At 39.8% G+C, this 21,563-nt stretch overlaps 1 protein-coding gene across 2 annotated transcripts in view; it reads right to left on the minus strand.

Moving 5' to 3' along the window:
* Window positions 1–556: 556 nt before the first annotated feature.
* Window positions 557–21,563, minus strand: part of CLIC5 (chloride intracellular channel 5) — a 79,797-nt gene continuing 58,790 nt past the window's right edge. For both annotated transcript variants that reach the window (XM_026093832.2, XM_026093833.2), the window contains exons 5-6: window positions 12,379–12,560; window positions 557–9,715 (exon numbers count right to left, since the gene is read on the minus strand). In XM_026093832.2, coding sequence (XP_025949617.1) covers window positions 9,548–9,715; window positions 12,379–12,560 — 350 coding nt within the window. In that variant the 3' untranslated portion in view covers window positions 557–9,547. The remainder of the gene's footprint in view (window positions 9,716–12,378; window positions 12,561–21,563) is intronic.

The following is a 21,563-nucleotide window of genomic DNA, read 5'->3' on the forward strand; positions in this document are numbered from 1 at the left end:
CCATGTTCATTTGGACCTCTACAGCATCCTGCGGAAAGGGCTCCCAGGTTTAATTATACACTGCGTAAAAAGGCACTTTATGTTTGCTTTTAACTTGCTGCCTGATTTTTTCCTTAGGAGCACCTAACTGCTGTGATATGAGAAACAGCGAATAATCCTTCCCCACTTAACCCTATCCATCATTTTATAGAGCTCAGTTTATAACCCCCTCAGTTCTCATATCCCGTGAACTGTACTGGACCTTGCCTTGGAGAGTGCTCCTGGCCCAGGCCAACACGGTGCCAGCAGGTGCTAACTACATGGTACTGATGTCAGGGGGCCAGTGCATGAGCTTATATCCTGGCCTTGTTTCTTCTTCTAGTGTGCAGAGGTAGCTTATTTTTCCTTGCTGTCATTCCCTTTATTTCTTCTAAATCCATTTTTAGATTAATGAATACAGCTGTATGCAAACTGTGGACACAGCTTTTTTCTTGTAGCCACTCCGAGAACCAGGTAAGTGTTGCCTGTTTAAAAAAAAAACAATTAACAAATTTAAAAAAGTTCACAAATAACCCAGTGAGAAAATAAACAACTTTTATTCAGTTATCAGGTGCTAATCATTTTTGGAATAGAAGATTATAAACAGTTCCAATCCAGGAAGGTGGATTTTTTCATTTAACCCATACTCATTTGAAGGATACAAAAGAAATGTTCATTTGTTATCCGAAGGCTTAAAAAGAAATAAGGAGCAGATACTTTTCTTTTTCTTTTAAAAGTGAAATTCAGCTTTTTTTTTCAATAATAAAATATACTACCTATTATACAAAAAGGACATTGATTTTATTCACAGTTGATAAAGTACAGCCACACAATCATAATATTAAAGGCAAACTGCAATGACATTTTAATTACGTTATTCCTATTATTATTTACTATGCGTGGTAGAGCAGCATACAAAGGCTCTAATCAGGGTCCTATTGTGTTAGGAGCTGTACATACAGAGAAGAAATATATAGTTCCTACTCCAAAAGGTTAATCTAAAACTACCCATTAACAGGGCAGGCGTCTCACCTGAAAATCATGAGTATGCGAAGGGATTTATCCTGTCTCTCTTTCTCACCTGACGGAGACCCTTAGATGCATAGTTACTTTTCATTGTCAACCACTATAAAAGAGTCGTTTATAAACAAACAACTTTTGAAGCTTACCAGGCCCGAGTTTAAAGTTAATTCCCACACTCTCTTTAAGAGTTACAAATTTGGCTTTTCTCCCAGTAGATCAGGTGGCTACATTCACAACAGACACTAGGTATTTCTGGGATTCATGACCTTTCAGCGGAGAAAATCCAACCCTTGCACTTGGGTCCAGACAGGTACCTGCAAAATTTGAGTGTCCTTTCAAATGAATTATTTTTTGCCTGTATAGTGCCCAAAGAGGTACCTGACCATCATGTCATCTTTCATTCTCCACATTTTGGTTCTGAATGTTGCTGCAATTTTTAAGCAACTGTGGCTCAGTTGAGGGCTAGTCGGGCCTCTGAAGAGGTTGGTTTCACTCAGAAGATGGAAAACTCGCCCATCTACCTCTGAGGACTTCCAGTCCAGTCCTGTCACCCTGGCTCAGTGGAAGGACAGTGGCATGTGCATCCCACAGTGGGCTCCCTTCTCTCTCCTTCTACCTCAAACCCCTTTTGGATAAACAGGATTGTGCCCTGAATGAGTCAGGATTTGAAACTGAGTGGATTTTGAGGAAAAAGATTTCTGTTCACCCTCAAATCTCACTATGCAACTTGGTTTTTGATCTGCAGGCTTTAGAATTGAAGACAGTCAAACTAGAAAAATAAATCTGTCGTCTGCTAGGTCATAAATTTCTAGAGAATATGGGGCAGGAGCCTTCGTTGGTTTACAAAGAGAAAAAAGAGAGGATGCCATCACAGCTATGAGGATTTGCCCAGATGAAGATCTGTTCCCCAGCCTAGAAAACAAGCAGCGCTGGGGAACTGATTCACAGCCTCTGAACATGCAGTCACACACACAAGCGGTCAGCTTTGCACTAGGAAAGAGGGTTGGGTTTGGGTTTTTTCTCTCCAATTTCTTATTGCTAATAATGCCAAGCGCCAGCACTAAACAACGCAAGACCTTCCCTGTTTAGTTGAAACCAAAGACACAGACACAAAATGAAACAGCAAGCGAGGCAGGGCGGCAACGCAGCGCACTTAAGGGAACATTTTTAAAGCATTTAGCAGAGTTTATTGCCTCAGCACAGGAGCCTTTGAGCACTGGAGCACGACAGGGCGTGCTTTGTTGTGCCAGAATTGCCCGCCTTGGGTGTGTGTGGTGCGAGGCAGGAGGCCAAAAGCTGTGTTTAAACGCACCCGCACGAGAAATGTGATTTAGGCAGAACAAAGCACGCTCCTGTTGTGCCTCTCCGTGATTACAGAATAGATCTGTGTTGTTATAAATAGAGAATGGCTGGTGACAAAGATGTGGCTTTGACTCACTTCAGGGCCCATGCTCCCGCGCTGCGGTTCCTCATGTCACACCAATTTAGCGGCTGCACTGCAGGCAAATGTGTCTGATTCAGTGTTAGCCCGTCCCCATCTCCTGATTTCTTAATCTCATTTTGTAGCAGCAGGCGGTTCGCTGTAGTCCCTCATGAGAAACGCTAGGCATTCGCCCAAGAACGGTCTCGTACACCTTCCAAAATGCACTGGGTCCAAAATTACCCTTTTCTCCAAAGAGACTGCTAAATTCCCTAGATCCATGAAGTTCAGATCCTGCTTCTGCACCACCAAGCGGTGCAGCTCTTGTTTATTCTGGCGGGAACAAAACCAAAGCCTCAGCTGGTAACCGCCATTTCAAGGGCAGGATTTTTCTCTTTATGCCACCTTCCATCCCAAGACACTTTGCAATGTTATCTAATTAAATAATGCAGTTAAATTAAGTGGCTATATAGATGGTTTCTATCCAGCAGAAGGGGGAAACAGAGGCAAAGAGATCCAGCTGCTGTTCTCTTTTCTAATAATAAAAAATATTTTTTCCAGATGAAAGGGAAAGGCATGATTCCTGGAATAACGCACCTACAGCTGCCAAGCGATGGAGGCAAAGTGTTGTACAGTCAGTTATCAAAAAAAGCTGAGATTAGTTGGATCTTAAGACCTTAGTGCAATATCTGGATTATTCTGTCCGTTCAGTCCTAAACATGCTCCTTAAGATAATCTGTAATCTCCCTGCTTAAACGATTTAGTCAGAATCACACCTCCTACATTATGTTTTATACCACAGTTTATTCCCAAAGCTGGAGATAACCTCACATTTCCTGATGGCTTTTAAAAACTTCCTTAATAAAAAGTAGAGAAATCTGTTTGTAAATGCTATTTCTTTATCACCTGTTTCCAAATTAAAGTAGTTAACTTAACGAAGACAGAAAAAAGCAAAAAAGAAAAAGATTAGTTTGCTGCCCTTAGCCGGTTCCCAAATTTTTCAGAGTTTATAGACCTAGAGAGACAGGGAAAGGGCAACGTCTCAGCAGTGCAGCAGAATAGGCTGAAATGGCCCATGTGAAAGTCAAGTGATTCTGGGAATTAAGGGATGTTCACTCCTGCTACGGCTCTGCACTGCAAATGGCTTTTAGGGCGCCCAGTAGTGCCCATTAGCAACAGCCAAGCTTTTCTATTTTAATTTAATTTAATTTCTACCAACAAATTCCACCCTGTGGTGAGAATTGACAGCATCACGTTGAGAACCATTAAAGCATATTTGGATTGTTTTTACTCCGTGTATATATAAAAAAGTCCCCCGCCCTTCTCGGTTTTCTTTAGACAAGCCATTTCATAATAAGAGCGAGCTAGACACAACGGAGGCATCGTTATGCTGTGGGATACCACCGCAGGGACTGTGGCTGCAGATAGTGCAGAACATGCCTTGGCATCGCACTGCGTCAGCGTGGCCTGGTCCCAGCTTCACCCAAAACGTCCCTGGTGATAAACGCTCGGCCATCCACAGCGAGGACAGGGTTTGGTCCCCTGTTTTGCTTGCTGCTGTGGTGAGACCCAGATATCACTGCTATTTCCTTTTCCCTTGGAGTATTCTCTGTTCTCTAAGGACATCTTCCCTCTTGAAACATCTTTGTGCCTATGTAGCCTTGGGCTCTCCTGGGAATTCCTACTGGGAATTCCCCCACTGGATTTCAAAGGAAACAGAATCATAATGCTCTTTATTAATACAGGCTTTTCTGTCATGACTTCTAGGCCCCAATCCAGCCAAGCAGGCAAGCACATGTTTAACGTTAAACACATGAGTAGTCTCTATTCACATGCTGCAAGCGAAAAATGCTCATTAGTGCTGGATCATGGCCCCAGCCGAGCTGCTCACGCACTTCAGCTAGAGAGCTGCGCTCCGGGAAAGGTGGCGCTGAAACCTTTCACCATGGTCGCACCATCGCTGGCCGAACAGCCTCGGAGTCAGCACTTCCTACCAGAGCACTGCTATCCCAACAGGCGATCGATCGCTCAATCGGTAGGAAGAGTTGCCCACTTGGCTGCAAAGGCACAACCTGCTGAGCTGTGACAATGTCGTAATTCAGAGCTGGTTAGCTGATGAGCACAGCTCAAAACACACCACATTCAAGTGCATCCTCTGGAGTATTTTCAACTTCAGCATCTCTTCAATAAATGGTGAAAAGGCTGAATGATTTGGGGTTGGGCACATCACAACGGGGGGTAACAGGCTGCACGATTGCTGCAGTCTCTGGAGTGCTGCTGGAGTCCCAGAAGGCCACGTGGTGAGTGTCTGAGTTGCACGGGGCTGTTCAGACCTTTGCGTTTTTTAAACATGGAATAATCCAGCTTTGAAAACCAGTGTTGGACACACCTGCTAGAACTAGAGCATTGCTGCAGACATGGAAGTAAAAGTGATTGGTGCTTTCTGCTTTCCCTGCCCATAAGCTAGAAGGGGAGGTAAGGGAAAAGGCAGGGCACTGCCCCACTCTTCACTGCTGGAGCAGACAGTCGGGCAGTGTCATAGTTTACCATACCTCCAGAGCAAGGAAACGTGAATTTCTGTGACTCAGAGGGACATCGCTATGTATCCTGGGGAAATCCCTAGGTTAGGCCACCTTAAACATAGTGATTTCCTCAGGCCTGTGCTGGAAATCACGGTCCAGACTAAGCAGTCTATCATTCTTGGTTAAAATAGCCCAGATGAAAAGATACATATGTATAGAATTTTTAAAAATGCTTTTAATACTCTTTTCTCCAAAAAATAATTACCTATCTCAACTTCTCAACAAGTATGAGCTTCACATCTTTCCTGTGTCCTCTGGAATCATGAGGTCATTGCAGACATCAAAATTAATGAAGGCATGAAAGATTCAGCAGAAGAACAAAATCTTACTGGAAAACTATTCCTTAATATCAAAAGCAATTGAGGAATAATAATCATATCTAGAATAAACAAATGCAAACTTCCCCTTGCCTGAAAGAATACACATGAAGGCAGACACAAGACTGTTATTTCCAATTTTAAAGCATCAATTAATTTTAAAAAGTGAATGTTTCCTTGGGCTTTGGGGGCTTTACATGACTACAGAATTGGCTATGCTGCATTTCTGCTGCCTAAATTTTAACAATATCCTAAAATCAGCCAGACTCCATCAAGGCAGAGTTTGCCTCTCACTTTCCCTGCTGGGACAGCGGTGGGAGGAGTGCTGCAAGCAGTGACCTTTGGGCTTACCCCACAAGATGGACCAGTTCCCCTAAAACATAGTTCTCTGTGTTTAGCACTGAGAAAATGGCAGAATGGTTACAGCTAACTCGGAGCCTTGTTTTGTTTTCTATCTCTAATACATAAGTCCCTATTTCTCTCTTGATTTTGTTACTGTCCATGAAAATGAAGAACATAAAAAAAACCCTAAGTTGTCTTTGAGCAGGGATAAAAGAAGGTAGCTGGGGTTTAAAATAAATATATATTCAAAATAAAACACCATGTGTAATTCAGCTAATCTCTCTTGTAAGGAGACAAAGATGCCTAATGTCTTTGTGATATATGCTGTCATTTCTCCCTGGCAGTGGCTTTCTAGCTTACACAAACCTGGGATAAGAGCTTGTGGCCTTTAGCTGTGTATGCCATACTATGCCCTGATAAAGCAGTATTGTTATAAGGTTCTTTCTATTGGAAAAAATGTTTGCCAGAAGCCTTATTTAGTTTTGGAGAGATACTTTTAGTCTTACCTGTACAGCAAGATGACCTAATGACAATTCAAATAGCATAAGAGAAAATAAGAGCAACTAGTATATGAGATCCTTTACCACCCCCATATTACCATTAAGAGAAGAGAAATCAATATTAGTTCCAATATGAATGGAGTGTTGGACTGAGTGAACAGGGAGCTTTGAAATAAATATCTAAGAAATGTTTGGATGAAATGGACATCTTTACAGACATTTGGTCTGCATTTCTGAAATGTAGATGATTAAATCCATATTGTTGGCTTCTTCCCCCTCTGCACTATGTCTTTCTTTACATCTTGCAAAAAATTTATGAACAAAGTTATTGTAAATCTGCAATGTCTGTCTTGTCACTTAGATTCTTTTCAGAAATGCTGCCTTGACAATGTAGATATACAATCCTCTATGATTAATATTTATTGCTTATAATTCTAAATACAATGGAAGATCACCAAAAATACCCTGCATAAAGGAGTCTGAAGCCCTTTAAAAATCTCACTGGTGATGGATCCTGAGTCTTGAAAACCGAGCTCAAAATCTCAGCAAAACACTTTTCTGTGTAGGATTTCCAGTATTTCCTGCTTCTGACTATGGCTAAAGCCAAAAAGCACAAAGGTGAGCAAAAGTTACAGATCTGAAAACATGAGCTTGGATTTCAAACGCAAACAAAGGTCAGAGAATGCCTGAACCTGTCCATAATCTTGGATCAGCCTATTAGAGGGTTATGAATAAAATGCAAAGTTAGGATGCAGAATGAGACTTGAGTTCACACAGAATGGGCACTGTAGCTGATCAGAAAACTGTTTCATTTTCCTCTTACTTTTTTCATATTCATCAATACATTTTAGCTGAACTTGGGGGGGTGTTAGAAAATGAAAATATTTAGATTTTGTATTACTAATTAAAAAGCAAAATAGCTGGGGGATTTTCAGCTTTTATAATGAAATCCTACAAATATTTAACAAACATGCAAATTATCTTACAAAATGTTCATTGCACTGAAAACTCATTTTGGTATAAACACAATCATTTGTAAACATTTTTTAAAAACAGATGCAATTTGAGGTTGCTGAGATCAACTGATTCTGATTTGGCCCTCTTTTAGAAAAATAAAATTAGGATATATTAGAACATTTTGGAACCACAGGACTGAGCAAACTGGTGAAGATTCACAGAGATGGAAGAAATCAGGAGAGACCCTGGCCTGGTTCACTTACCCTGCCTGAGATCTGCTGCGTGTTTGTACAATCTTTTTTAAGGAGCTAAATATAATAAGCACAGAGCAAGAAGCTGCAACTGCGTCTACTTCTTCAAAGATCACTACAACTGTGATTAAGCAAAGCCACTAATTAAAGCACAAACTTGGAACATGACAACTGAGAAAAATGCAGATTCTGTTGATCAGCATGCTCTTAGTCTAACCATACTGAAAGTAAAAAATCCAGGTGACTGTTAATCAGAGAGCAGACTTTTCATTAGAAATGAATTTGCAGAGCACTGGTAATAGTACTTTGCTAAACAGAGAGAGTCATCTAGACCAGTGTGCTGGGTGAAAACAAAAACAGAAAGACAGAAAGGACTGAGTCAATTAAAATAAATAAATAAATAATCAAGTTAATTTAAAAAATCATAAATAATTCCAATCCCATTAAGAGTTTTTTTTTTTTTTAAACAAGCCACATGTGCTTATGCAGACACTTCTAATCTCACTAGATTTTTTTGGCTGTTATTAGTGTTCTCTGAGCCAGCTGATTTCTCAGCAATATTTTAAAGAGTGTGAGCCTTTGCCCTTCAGTCTAGCCATTGTTAAAATGTCCCATTCTAAGGGAAAACTTGGGAGTTCATGGATTTTCTTGAAATTTGGAAAATTCAGAACAAACTGATCCCTGCATGTGAAACAATCATCAGCTACGAAGTATCTTCAGAGTCAACAAGCAACATTCTGCTCCCAGTTGGGTTAGTGTGAAAAGCAGGATAATCCCACCAAAACAACAGAATTGCTTCAGATCTTCATGAGCATTATACGGCAGAAGCGACCTTTATATCGTGCCTCCAGTCCTCCAGGTTTCTGAGTGCAAACAGGCCTGTTGTGAGGTTCCCCTGGGTCACAGCTTAGCAGCATGGATTTCCCCTGAAATCACTGCAGCTCTTCACAGCTCTGATCAGAAGGGGAGCCACACCATGCTAAAGCTCAGCTTTATTTTATTTTCTCTTTCAAAACAACTATAAATCCCCTCAAATTGAAGGCTGAGAGTCATGTACACTCTTGTACATACTAGGGCAAGTGAGTTTCATACAAAAGAGTTGTCATTCTTAATTTGCTAAATTAAGGTGCAGCTAGCCACCAGTTTAAAGCAGGTTGCATCATGCACATGCTATGGACAGAACAAAATAATCACTTTTAGAAAGCAGAATCAACAGTCATTCAAACTGGATTGATGAATCCTGGAGGAGTGAGACAAAGGCATCATGCATGGATTTCTGCTAGCATATCTGCCAACTATCTGGCTGGGAATGTGCCTCTCTCTGTTTTAGCCTGCCCATTATTGCTGTGTCTCAGTGTCTCTACCAACTTGCAGATCTGCTGGGGATATCAGCACCACTCTTGCAAAGGCTACCTGCTCAACTGCTCATTCACTCTCTTTTCCTCTAAATGTCTGGATGCAAAAGCAACATGCAAATTTTATGCAAAGTAGTATCTGCAAATCTGACATATTCGTTCAGGCTTTCCCCACCTGTGCCAAGTTAAAAATAAGTACCTTAAAAACTCCTGTGCCTGCTAAGACAGAAGATACATTCAGAGAGGTTTTTAAATATAACTGCTAAGAGCATGTCTCCATTAGGGTCAAACTCTTTTTTGCCCTCACTCATATTTTGCTCCTGCCTCAAAGATCCCAATAGCAGCAGATAGATCACACTAAAAAAAGGCATCCTTGAAATAACCTAGAGAAGAACCAGCTTGATATGTTCCTAACTGACTTATTTGAAATTTCAGCTTATATGTTATTTTTAAAACTCCAAATAAAACAGGTGGTGAGATACTCCAGCATGAAACAAGAAACTAATAAGGTGGACTCATTTCCAATACTGACTGTGAATAATACTAGTTGTGCCAGATCTTAGGTTCAGATTTCAAAGGGTTTCTACCTCCCCCCCTCAACTAGAGTTGCCTTTTCCTTCTCCAGAGAGAAGCAGATTTGTCCTGGATCAATACACTTTTAACAGGTGGAATCATAGGGATGCCAACCAGATAGTACAATGATAAGTATATCTTAAGGCAACAAGGGGAAGAGTCTGTAAAATGGGGATCCCTCAGGGATATAGAGCCTCTGCTGAGGTCAGTTAGGATTTGCTGAGCCGCTTGGCCACATCTGCATAGGCTTGCTCAATTTCCTTGTCTGCAGCACAGGTATTGGTGAATTCATCCCTGGCATAAGCGTTCTTCAGGTACCGCCACAGCCCCGTCATCTCTGTTGGGAACTCAAAGTTGCGATATTTCTTTGCAACAATCTAAAACAAAGACAAAACAGAAAATAAAAGCAACTTGCTGCTGATATATCTCTACATTCTTTTTTTAGACAGCTTCTCACTCTTTCCTGTTATATAACAGCACAGGAGAGAAATGCTTGGAGGTTCAGAGGCTTATAACAGAAGGCTTTGAAAAGTGACCGTTGGTCCATCCCTACCTTGCAAACATGCTGCTTGACCTAAGTACACTCCAATGCAATTGCCTGGAAACTATGACCAAATTATGATTCTTTATGTCAGCTAAAGAGTTAATTAATTTTACCATAATGTTTTTTGGTGTTTTCTACCATTCTTATGTATGTCTATCCTTAAAGCTGAGGTGCCAAATAAGAACCGATAAGCTGAAATCATAAAAGGAAGATAGATTCAAGGTAGAGGTATTAGTAACAATTAAGAGAAGTACATATTTTGCTTGGCCAGTGATGTCAGAGGATTTAACCACCTACAGCTGTTGGAAGGATCTATCTATGATCATGCAAATGAAAAATCCAGGGTGGTATGGGTACCATGATGGAGAAACCAAGGTGATTTAGCAAATGTTAGAAATAGAGGTATGAGGATAAACTGGGAGAGAAAATGGTTATTTAAAGACTTGTTAGACTAGGAAATTGTCTATCAAGGGAAATTCTCAATTACTAAAAACACTCAGGTCCTTATTCAGCAAAATATTTAAGTGCATACTTAATTTTAAGCACCTGTATAGTCCCACTGAAGTCAATGGGACTACTTTGTGTTTAAAGCTAGTTGGCTGGTTAAGTAGCTTGCTGGATTGGGACATTTCAGTTTTCCTGTAAGAATATACCATATCAAATAATCCTGTGGTGACAGAATGAACTAGCTGATAGGAAGCGATGGATTAGCTGATTTAATGAATGCTTCCAATATCTAATTTTTCTGACAGTATAAAATTGTTCCTGGGCATAAATTACATACATCTGTGCCACAGAGTTCTCCTCTGTTTTTAAAGTACATGGTAGAGCTGTTTTCTATCTCAGATTTCTTAGGACAGTCATGTTCTCAGAAATGATTATGATTTGTTTTTACTACCATGATCCATTTGGCATCAGCAAGGCCAATTTCTGTCCTAAACTGCATTTAATTAAGCATTCTTGCCTTCAGTGATGATCCATAGGGAAGATAAAACTTGCTGGGCAATTTAAGTCAATATTTTCACAATTTCCAGCAAGCATCTTTCATCAAATGAAAAAGTCTTTATAATTTACCTTTCTCTTCAATCCGTAAAACACTTTTCAGACAATATCCTATGGTTATTATGGTTCTCCTTTTTGAGAAAGTTTTTAATTCTCTTTTGACATCTTTCTTTTTATCTCAAGTAGTCAGGAACTAGTAAGGGGCCACACAATAATTTTGCATTGTCTGACTCCAATGTCACTAGTAAAGACAAGCCAAAGAAAGATCTAAGCCTGTGAGGATATTATCACATTTCTTAATTGGTGACTTATGCACCTTTTTTTTTTTCTCTCTTTTTGCATGTGTGTGTAGTTAGCTCACATGGCTCAGTTTATGCTTTGGCTCATGGAGCCAAATTAGATACATGACTTGGCTTTAATTCCTAGCTTTCTTGATTGCCAAGGTCTGCCAGGTACTTGCTTTATTCTAAAGAAACATGTAATCTGATAAATTAAATAAGTACAACATTTAGAAGTCAGGATGATGTACATCATTTGCACTGTGCCAATGACCATGTACATCGTGAATCCTGGGTCTCAGTGGTGATTCTGATTTGTTAACCTCTCTTTATGAAATACAAGCAGGAACAAAATCCCCCCAAAAGATGCATTGCTGTTCTCAAGTTAAAATGCATGGGAATGGACTGAAGTTTGACATCACTTTTAAGAATATTGGGAACTAATTAATATGAAATACTGTGCTGTTACTTGCAGCAGGGTGAAAATAAGAGACCAGGATACTTTTATGTTAACAGTGTCTTAGCTGCTAACCCATGATGTGACCTAGTGCGTCATTCTGTTTCCTCAAGTACTAAGCAGTAAGTTGCCTAAGTTAACCTATAGGAAATACTGAAGAGAAGAAAATGCACTTCAAACTCTAATCTTCTAGGACTTAAGATAAGCATGCTAATATACATGTTGGCTTTATCTTAGATGCCAGAGCAATGGAAGAAATCTTCATTGTACTGATTTCATCTAACCTGTGTACTTGCTCATCCATGCTAGTAAGTACATGGAGGAAAGACCTGGGTATTACATAGTGCTGTGGTCTTCTGCCCATCTCAGAGTGCACTTTACATGAGCAGGTGGCCATGTCTCTTTACAGACTGCTTCCTTTACCTATACAGTTAAGGTGAATTTTCTGAGGAATTATTGGAGAGCAGGGTCAGATCCTTAAATCTTACATATACCTGAAAGAAAATGGATTTTTCAGAAAGCAAGGAAAGTTTACAACCAAGGGACCTTTATACATTGTATAATCCACCTTTATACTTTTGGCCAATGCCTAAAAAAATTTGTAATACTGCATAGATCAGACTCATTTACATAGAAAATAAGTGACTGGCAGATAAAGTAGCAGCACCACTGTTCAACCTCAAAAATACATGTATGAATGAGGGCACATCACTGTCAGAGAAGACTTCTTTGTCTTCTTTGTCACATGCCACCTTTTACCTTAACAACATGGAGTTTGGGCAGAAGGTTGCAGTCAGCAAGAGTCAGGTCATCTCCATCCAGAAATCTGCGTTTAGACACCTTCTCCTCTTCGGTGCTGTTTGCATCAATCTCCTCAGGCAGAGGGGTTTTCAGATAGTCATCCAGCTTCTTCAAAGCCTTCACCAAACCTTTTTCAAGGGCTTTGCCAAAAAGTAATAAATAAATGATTAGGAGAGAGTAGGAATTATTTGGGAACACACATCATCAATGGCTACGACAATACCTGGAGCCATTTCTTTGTTGTTAGTCACCTGAGGGTAAAGTTAATCCTGCAATGGAAAAAGGCAATATAGGCAGCTGTTATGAAATGTCTTCTCCTGACTAGCAGAAAAAGAGGTCGTGGAAGAAAAGAATTGTTTGTCAGTATGATATTTCCATAATACACATTCACCTTAGAGGTTTTTTTGGTTTCTTGAGGCTATAACACAGTAAGCTGGAGCCCTGTACACTGTTATATTACTTTTCCTAAGCAGCCGGGTGGGACTCTAATGAATGGGAATTCTCTAGCATTACTTTAGCTCTAAAAAGTTGTAGTTTTATTACTTTTAACCCCCTTCCAGATTAATTAAAGGCAATAGCAATAATTCCAAAGATGCTAGCCAGAGCTCTAGGGTGCTAGATTGCCTCAGTAAGTTGGAAGATACACAACAACTGAAATAAAAGTAACGTGATGATAATTAAATAAAAAGCTACACAAAACAGATGAGATATTCAGCGCGTTTTAAGATTTTCCTTACTTTGGGTTCAGTTTGGGTGCAAATTCTCTTTTTCATATGCCACAACAGAGAAGAGACTTTGGACCTCTCATTTCAAGAATTACTGAAGACCATGACTCAAACTGCTGCAGCTCCAAGGAACTCCATACATAAAATGTCACCTAGATATAGTAGCATACAGTAGAGTGCAAATTTTGTTACTTGCAAATATCAAGTTGGGCACAGAGTTTGTGTACTTATACTTTACCATCAGGATAATACAAAAACGTGACTTGTAACAATACACTCATAGAAAGCTGAATGAAAGTGCAAGTTATTTAAACTGAAAACATTCTGGGGCAAGAAGGATCTTTTGCTTCTGTGTTTGAAGGGTGACTAGCATGATGGGGTCCTGGCCCCTGACAAGTGCCCCAAAGTGCTAAAGCAATATAAATAAGAAACAGCAAGAATTTACAATGTGAAAAAATAACAACATGACTCATGGGCTTAAGGCCAGAATTTCAGCTGGTGAAAATTACCTGCAGTGATTTATACCTGCTGTAGATCTGGCCCAGAGTCAGCATTTTAGGCCTAATCCTGCAAAATCGTATACCTCTGAGTAACTTACTGCCATTTAACTTAGGGTAGACTACTCAGTATGTCAAGTTACTTGTGTCGTGTACGACTACAAAGCCTATGGAGATAAATATATTTGCAGAGCACAACGTGAGCTTTAAAAGGCTGCAGAAGTTGCCCTGTATAGAACAGCTTGCTGGCACAGGTAGCTCTGCTGGCTCTGCTGCGAGCCACTCCTGTGTTCTTGGCACGGAGAGAAAGGCGGCATGTACGGGGCCATTCAGAGAGCAGGAGCTGAACACCACAGAACATGCATTCTCTGCTGCCCTAACATCCATTAAACCTTATGCCAGTGGTGGAAGTCAGAGTAAGCTGCCTGATGTCTTGCTGCCACTGAAGCCTCTTGGCCAAGCACCAAGGAACCATACCAGCTCTTTTGTGGCTGACTTTTAGACACAGTAGCAAATCACGGCTTAATTGATTGACTGGAGAAATGACTGCGATCCAAATGAAAACACCCCAACAAACATAGCAGGGAGGGAAAGAATCTTCTGTCTGAAAGCATAGCATCTAAAGTGACTGAAGTGTTGCCATCCATAAAACAAAAGTGTTGCCATCCCTTATTTAATCAATTCAAATTCAATTTTGACACTGACATTCTGCTGTCAGATCCTGGCAGTGGTGTCTTTAATCATCTGCAGCTGTGCTCTGCTGCACAACTTCTACTGAAGGGTAATAACTACATGGCGTGTAATATAACCCCCATATGGCAACACTCGAAATATTTAGCAATCTTTTTGTTTTGACCCGTAACACCTGTTGAATAGATTGTTCTCTTTCTCTTGGTCAGCCTCAGATTATGTCCTCTTACAATGAATTCATTTAGAGACAATGGAATCAAATTACTGCAGTTTAATTCAATTTTGCTCATTCGGATTTTAGAAAGCTGGCTTAACACTAAGCATTTTCCAGCATTCCCCTTCACCCAGTAAGATTTTTGGTTCTTCAAGTCATCTGTTCAATATTTGCAGTATAAGCACTACATTAGATGCTTTGTGCTAGCTTACAGGGTCAGTTAGGTGTGTTTATAAGGACAGGAGCAGCAGGTGAGATGTATTTATGTAACTCCTTTCTGGAACTTATTATGATTTTTCTTTTTCTTTTTTTTTCCCTATTATTGATAGTCAAAGTGCGTCATGGCTGTCTCAAAAACAATGCTTGGAGTGAAGCCTACTTGTGACAGTGAGAAAAACATCTATCTGAATTCTTACTTGGCACTTGCACATGACTGCTTTAGGCCAAAAATAAGCATGTGTTCAGGGTTCAGCACATCTGTGACCTACTCCATAGGCTCTGCTGGAACCAACAGGATCCTAAGATCTCCCAATGGAATCACCACAAGGGTCAGGCACATCTCATATTCAGATAACGAAGTGGACCACTACATGTGACACCAGTGTATTGTATGACGCTATTTAATTAATCAAAATCCTCCTGATGTTAGTAAATCTCCCAACACAACCATGAATATAGAACAGTAGAGAACAAGGGAGAACTGCCTTTCTTTGAAACTGAGTAATGACAGAATTTTGAAAAGCTAAGAGAATTGAGAGCCTGAAAATCCATTTTTCAATTGAGTTTAGATGGTCAGGGTCAGATTTTAAAACCTTTAAATGTTTTTCAAGGCTTTTTTGTACATCCATACGCTTATCCATGTTCTAAAACCTAATTTTTAGGTATCCTGTCACCGCCATGAGGCGAACATCTAGATTTATCTATATAATGGATAGGAAATCTTAGATTCCTAAAGAAGGTGCTAAGAGAAATCCATACCCTGAATAGGAGAACGTGAAAAATAGTCCATAAAATATTGAAGCAAGAGGCTTCTAAGCCCCACATCCCAGAGAGAGAGTTAAGTGTCTAATTCTGGCATGGTAGGGGAACCCACCTTATGTCAGAATCCACCAGTGACCCCTCCCAAGAGACAGGTACCTAAAGCAGGTCAGTTTTTAATTTCTCACAAAAAAAAAAAAAAAAAAATGGGGAAGTACTGTACTTTTACCAAGGGTAAAGGGAGAGCATTTTCCTGGAATGTGGAAGACCGAGTTTCAAATGCCTCTTCAACGTGGTGTCAGTCCAGATCTCCCAGGTGAAATCCCTAGCCCGCAGAGTATCAGGTAATCCACATGGCTCTCTTGTTGAACTATTTCACTTGCCATAAATGATTTAACATTCAGTGAATCATGACTGAAGCCTGACAGCAAAGGAGAAAGCCTGAAAAACTAGCTCTCCTGCTTCCTCTCTTATCTAGTCTAGGATTTAAGCATTCTATGAAATGTGGGGAAAAAAAAGTAAACAGAGACAAGAAATACCCTCCTTTGAATATTCTACAGCTCTGAAGGTTTTGGGACTCCTGCTGAATAAAGAGATGTCCGGGTTCATATTATTGAACGAACCAAGCAGAAAAGAGATTTCATTCTGAATCTCCCACACTATTGCTATTTTGTGAAACTTTGGATGACTCTGTACGCAGTCTCCATCAGAAACTTAGGAGACAGCAGGCACTCACCTGGGCAGGAGTCCAGTGAATACAAGTCCATCACTAGTTAACTGAAGACATTTAAAGGAATGTGACTGATTAAAAAGTGACTGATTCCCCATCTGCAAATATACTGCCATAAAAAATTTCAGAAGAGGCTAGGTAGCTAATTCTCATTATCCCCTTGGTAACATCATTAAACAACTAAAGAGGTTTGCTGATAACAGCTGAGTCTTCATTGAAAATTGTATTTAATCTTCACTAAAGTAGGTAATTTAAGTTGAACATATAGGTCTGAGTTAACCATCCTGAGCTTCCTCTGAAGTCAGTGGAATCTCCTCCTCAGCATTGCAGTTAGTTTGGGTAGCTCCAAAGTCAGCTGTATGGGGAACTTTTTCCTAAGTGTCTAACCTTGTCCTTGCATTGTCTTGGTAATGGCAGGGTGGAGGATTCAGTATTGCAACATGAAGTGGGGCTGTGCCAGAGAATGTAGCTCTGCACTGATTTTAAGAATTTTACTTCCAATTACTTCCCCACCCTGTAGACCTTTAGTATAAACTTAGAGATCCAGAATGGAACCAGCTCTATGAGAAGAGTCCTGTCATCAGGTTACCACCGCAACAACTGCAGATGTCTGAACTGACAGGAACCATCTTTCTGGACAGTGAAATCACCAAGCACAAAGACACTACCACTATATTGCCTTCACAGTGATGTATTTGATATAAATTCAAATTCCAAGAGGTTCTACCTGGGTGGATACAAAATACATGGTGGAAACACTTCTCACATCCATCACTACTCTGTTCTGGACTATTTATGTTGCCAAAGACAACTTGGAGCAATCATGGTCCTGCTATGCCATTCCACCAAAAGTAAATAAATATATTAGTATAAAAAAACCTCATGAGTTCTTTGTGATTTTCCTTCCCCCTTCAAAATCGTGCTTTTATACAACTTTACTTAAGAATCTCGAGTTAGAAGCCAGAAAAATAGCACTTTCCAACCTCAAAGTAACCACAGAACACTTAATGAATGTATTACCATCTGTCAAATGCACAGGGTGAGGTTCAATTTAGCTGATGATACCTAATTCACAATGACGCTCTGTTTTCAGCAAAAGGTTACTTGATGTTGAACAATGAGATTAACAAATCCCGACATGCACAAAATTACAAATAATGTAACAAAAGTTAATAATTGGCAAAATTGTGCTCTCAGTTACACTGACATAAAAGAAGAGTAACTCCACATTGTCAACAAGCTATTCCATATTTACTCCAGTTCAACCAAGAACAGGCTTTGGCTCTGTTACTCAACTCTTCAAGCGAAAACTTCCTTAAACTATTAGCCTGTGCAACTATTTCCAGGGGACAAAGAGAAATCCTTGTGTCTTGAAACATTTATACCACAACTGAACAAAACATTGGAAAATATAATGCATGGAGCAATCCTGCAAGTCAAGGGGAGGGCCAGATGACAAAGACTCATTACTAGGTACTTAGGGTGAAATTCCGGCCATGCCGAAGCCAGTGGAAGTTCTGCTGTTGACTTCAGTGGGGTTAAGATTTCCCCAACAGCTTTTAATGCCAAAAGGGACTCTTATAATCAGTTATTCTGACCTCCAAAATAATACTGGCCATAAAACTTCAAACCTCATAGGTCTTTTCCATCTTTCTTTTCTATGGGTCAAATAAGGCTGAAGCAAAATGGAAAGTAACTAGAAAGTAGTAAAAGGAAAGTGGTTTGAAAAAAGTAAAACTGATTCAGACTGTCCACACCCACAACATTTACAGAGGTCAGACAAGGACTCTTCTTCCCCTTCGTTGAACTCCAAATATTTCCTTCCTTGCTGGGATGAAGAGAAATAACAAAGCAGACGAAGAACACAGACGCCAATCTATGTGGCCTGAAGGAGCCACTGAAAGGCAAATCATTCCATCCTAAAATAGAAGCCTAGGAAAAGCTGAATTACCCACCAAGGGAGCCTCTCTCTCTCTCTCTCTCTCGAGAATAGACAGACTGGCTACCTAAATCTAAAATAGCTAAAATTAGGTGAGATGACTCTATTTTATTTGTCTGAAAATATGCCTGAGTGGATCCATTTGCAGGTTGAGGATTTTACTTGTTAGTTATTACAGGAGGAGATGCAGAGCACAGAGGGCACAATAAGAGCAATAAGAATAATGGATTCTTTGGCCAAGTTGAATATAAAAACTATTTGATTTAAGTCAAACCAAAGCAAAAATGCTTAAATTTTAAAAATTAAATTGCACAAACTTTCCAAGCAAACAGAAAAATAAAAAGAAAACATGTTTTGGCATGGTTGGTTAAATAACTCATTCCTAGCTATTCAATCATTTTCATAACACCTTTAAAATGTTAATAATCTTTAAAAATAAAATTTCATTTCCAAAAGAAAAAAGAAACTTCTGTTTCAAAAAGATTAAGAGAAAATATATTTACTTTTCAAAACAAGTCATGATTCAACAAATTCCACCTACATTTGCCAATAATTCAGGTTAACCACTCCGCCTATGTTTTTTTTGTCAGATAAACTTTTTGTCATAACGTATTTTGTTCAATCTAAAGTAAAATACGTGTGACCATCTTCATAAGTGACTACCACCAAAAGCCCAGTGACAAGGAGGCTTCAAAGTTGTCAAAGCCCAGCAACACAAATGCTTTTGTAGCTGTCATCTGAAACCACCTGAGACCAACCTCGGCAGAACGGCAAGTTTCTTAATTGTCAAGCCCATGCAAGTCCAGCAAACAATAATCCATGTACGAAATGAAGAACGATTCCTGCTGCTGCTAGGGATAACTGATTGATGCTTTTTCTTTTTACTACTTTCTTCCATTGCCTTCCAGTAAGATTTATCCCATAACACACGCAAATGAACTTGGTGAAATATGCAATGAGGGAAAAGAGGGAACAGTACATAAATATTCACAGTCTCACACAAACAACCTGAGATTTATTTTTCCTTTAAGAAAAACAAACCACCTTTCCTGATCACTTCCAGATTCACAGTTTGATATTATATGAGACCCAATACTGTTTTCTTGTAGGAGAGGGAAACCAGCTAAGAAACAGCAATTTAAGGTAAGAAAATAATATTCTACTGGTCTGACAGTCTGATTAAAGACCAAGGATTCATACTTTCACTCTCTTTTTTCTCCATCCTGCTCGTTTTTTCAAGCAGGATCAACAGAATATTGCAACTTTAATAAATATATACAATAAATAAATTAATCCTTTTGACGTGGAAGAGTTCTGACAGCAACACGCATGTCATTAGATTACATATTGAACAGTTTGTGTTTCTCCCTATGATTTCAGTATAACCGTTGAGATTTGAGTGCCTCCTCTGCTTAGCCATTTAAAAGTCAGGTGTCTTGTCTAAGCTAGTTAAGTAGGTTCCCTTTCTGCCCAAAGGTACTAAGCATCTCCAAAGGGCAAGTCCCTCCAACTACTTGAGACACCTGATTTAAACTGGTGTGACTCACTCTGCAATGCCCTTCTCTCTACACCAGTTCTAGAGGAAGCCTAAAGGACGAGCTCAGACTAGACACCTAACTTCCAGGGAGGTGAATTTGAGTGAGATGAATCCTACCCTTTGAACACAGTTTCACAGTTCACCCAAGTGATGTCTACGATAATACCTCCCATTTTTTAAAAGCCACCTAAATACTTAGTGGTAACTTCCCAAAGGGTGAGTACATTGCAAATTTGAGCATTGCAGTGTCCAATTTCCAGGCATATTTCTGCCTTGTGGGAGCCCCAGCTTTGAGCAGGGATCCAGGGAAGTATCGAGCAGCCAGGGAGTGGGTAGTCACCAAGCTAGCCATAGGAAATGCAGAAGAGATGGATGGAGGTTTGGCTCCCATGCATCCAAGGCATTTAGATGCCTAAGTCTGGGCCAAAGGGAGTTTCTGGGGTGAGTCATCTCTCCTATTAAAGATGTTCCACTCTAGATAAATAATTCAATATTCACTGGAACAGAGACTTGAGCATGTTCCCACAATAAAGCTAAATGCCCATAAAACCACACCAAAAAGTTGCAATCTGTCTGTCTGTTTCTACCCACTTAATGAATCAATGAATATCTAATTGTGTACACCAAAGAGAGAGAAAGAGTTGCATCTCTCCTTCCTCAGGTATTCGACTTTCCTGGTTAGGGCTTTCTCTTAGGGGACAGGAGTTCATATTCTTCCTCCACATCAGTCAGACCTGGAATTTGAAGAGGGATCTTTTACTCCTGGTAAGCATTCAGGTGAGGATACAATTGGAATGGGAGAAGTCATACAATGCAAGTGTGCACACACGTGCAAACAACCAAGCAACTTTGGCCACAGGCTGCCTCTCAGACATGGTCTAAACCAGGCAAAAATAAGCAAATATTTTGCGTATAAGTTGGCACATATGTTCTGTGTAGGTCCAGTGAGAGAAACAGAGGCGATAAACTCTGGTAGCAGTTCAGCCAAGGTTCTAGGGAACACAGTGCTGAGATACAGTGATTAGATGTCCAAAGCAATCCTAGGAACACAGACACATGAAAATTTACTGACCTAAGTGCTTAATCTACTTAAGGGTAATATTCATCTTGCCTAACTTGAGTGATCTAAATGTTAGGTATCTAGTCCAACCTAGTTCATCTGGCCTTATTTATAGATAGTGATGAAAGTTAAGCACCTCCAGAGGAAGTTCTCTCAATTTTACACAAATCAAACTGCATTTCAGAGACAGATTTATGTCTCTCTCTACTGATCACAAAAGGAGCCAAGATGAGTGACTGACTGATATCTACCTTTTAGACCAACAAACTTGGGAGAGATGATCCTTCCCTTGTTATCCTCTCTTCCCTTCCCTATCCAGCCCATCTACAAACTCTTGATAATGATGTGGATTATTCAATCAGACCTTCTTCCCAATGGTTTGGGATACTTTGGCAGACTTGTCTAAAAATATTCATAGAAGGTACGTTGTTACACACAGGGGAGAGACTGAGTAGAAACCTTAAATCCTCAGCTAGAGCATGATGATCTGTGGGCTAAAAAATTTACATGAATTTAGGAAACATGAGTTCAAGTTTGTTCTTCCGAAGCTTTTCTACATGATCTTACAAAAAAGATTTAAATTTTCCGTTTCAACTTCCTATAGGCAAAGTGAGGATAATAAACCTCTTCAACCACACCAGACATTGCAGAAATAAATACATCAAATATTCTGAGGTATTCTGGAGATAGGGACTATGTCAGTTTTGGAGAGTTGACTGTTTTTCAGCTATGTTGAATCACACAGTGGGTCAATTTTTGCCTCTCTCACAACT

Source organism: Dromaius novaehollandiae, chromosome 3 (genome assembly GCF_036370855.1).
Source record: "Dromaius novaehollandiae isolate bDroNov1 chromosome 3, bDroNov1.hap1, whole genome shotgun sequence".
NCBI classification, from domain to species: Eukaryota; Metazoa; Chordata; class Aves; order Casuariiformes; family Dromaiidae; genus Dromaius; species Dromaius novaehollandiae.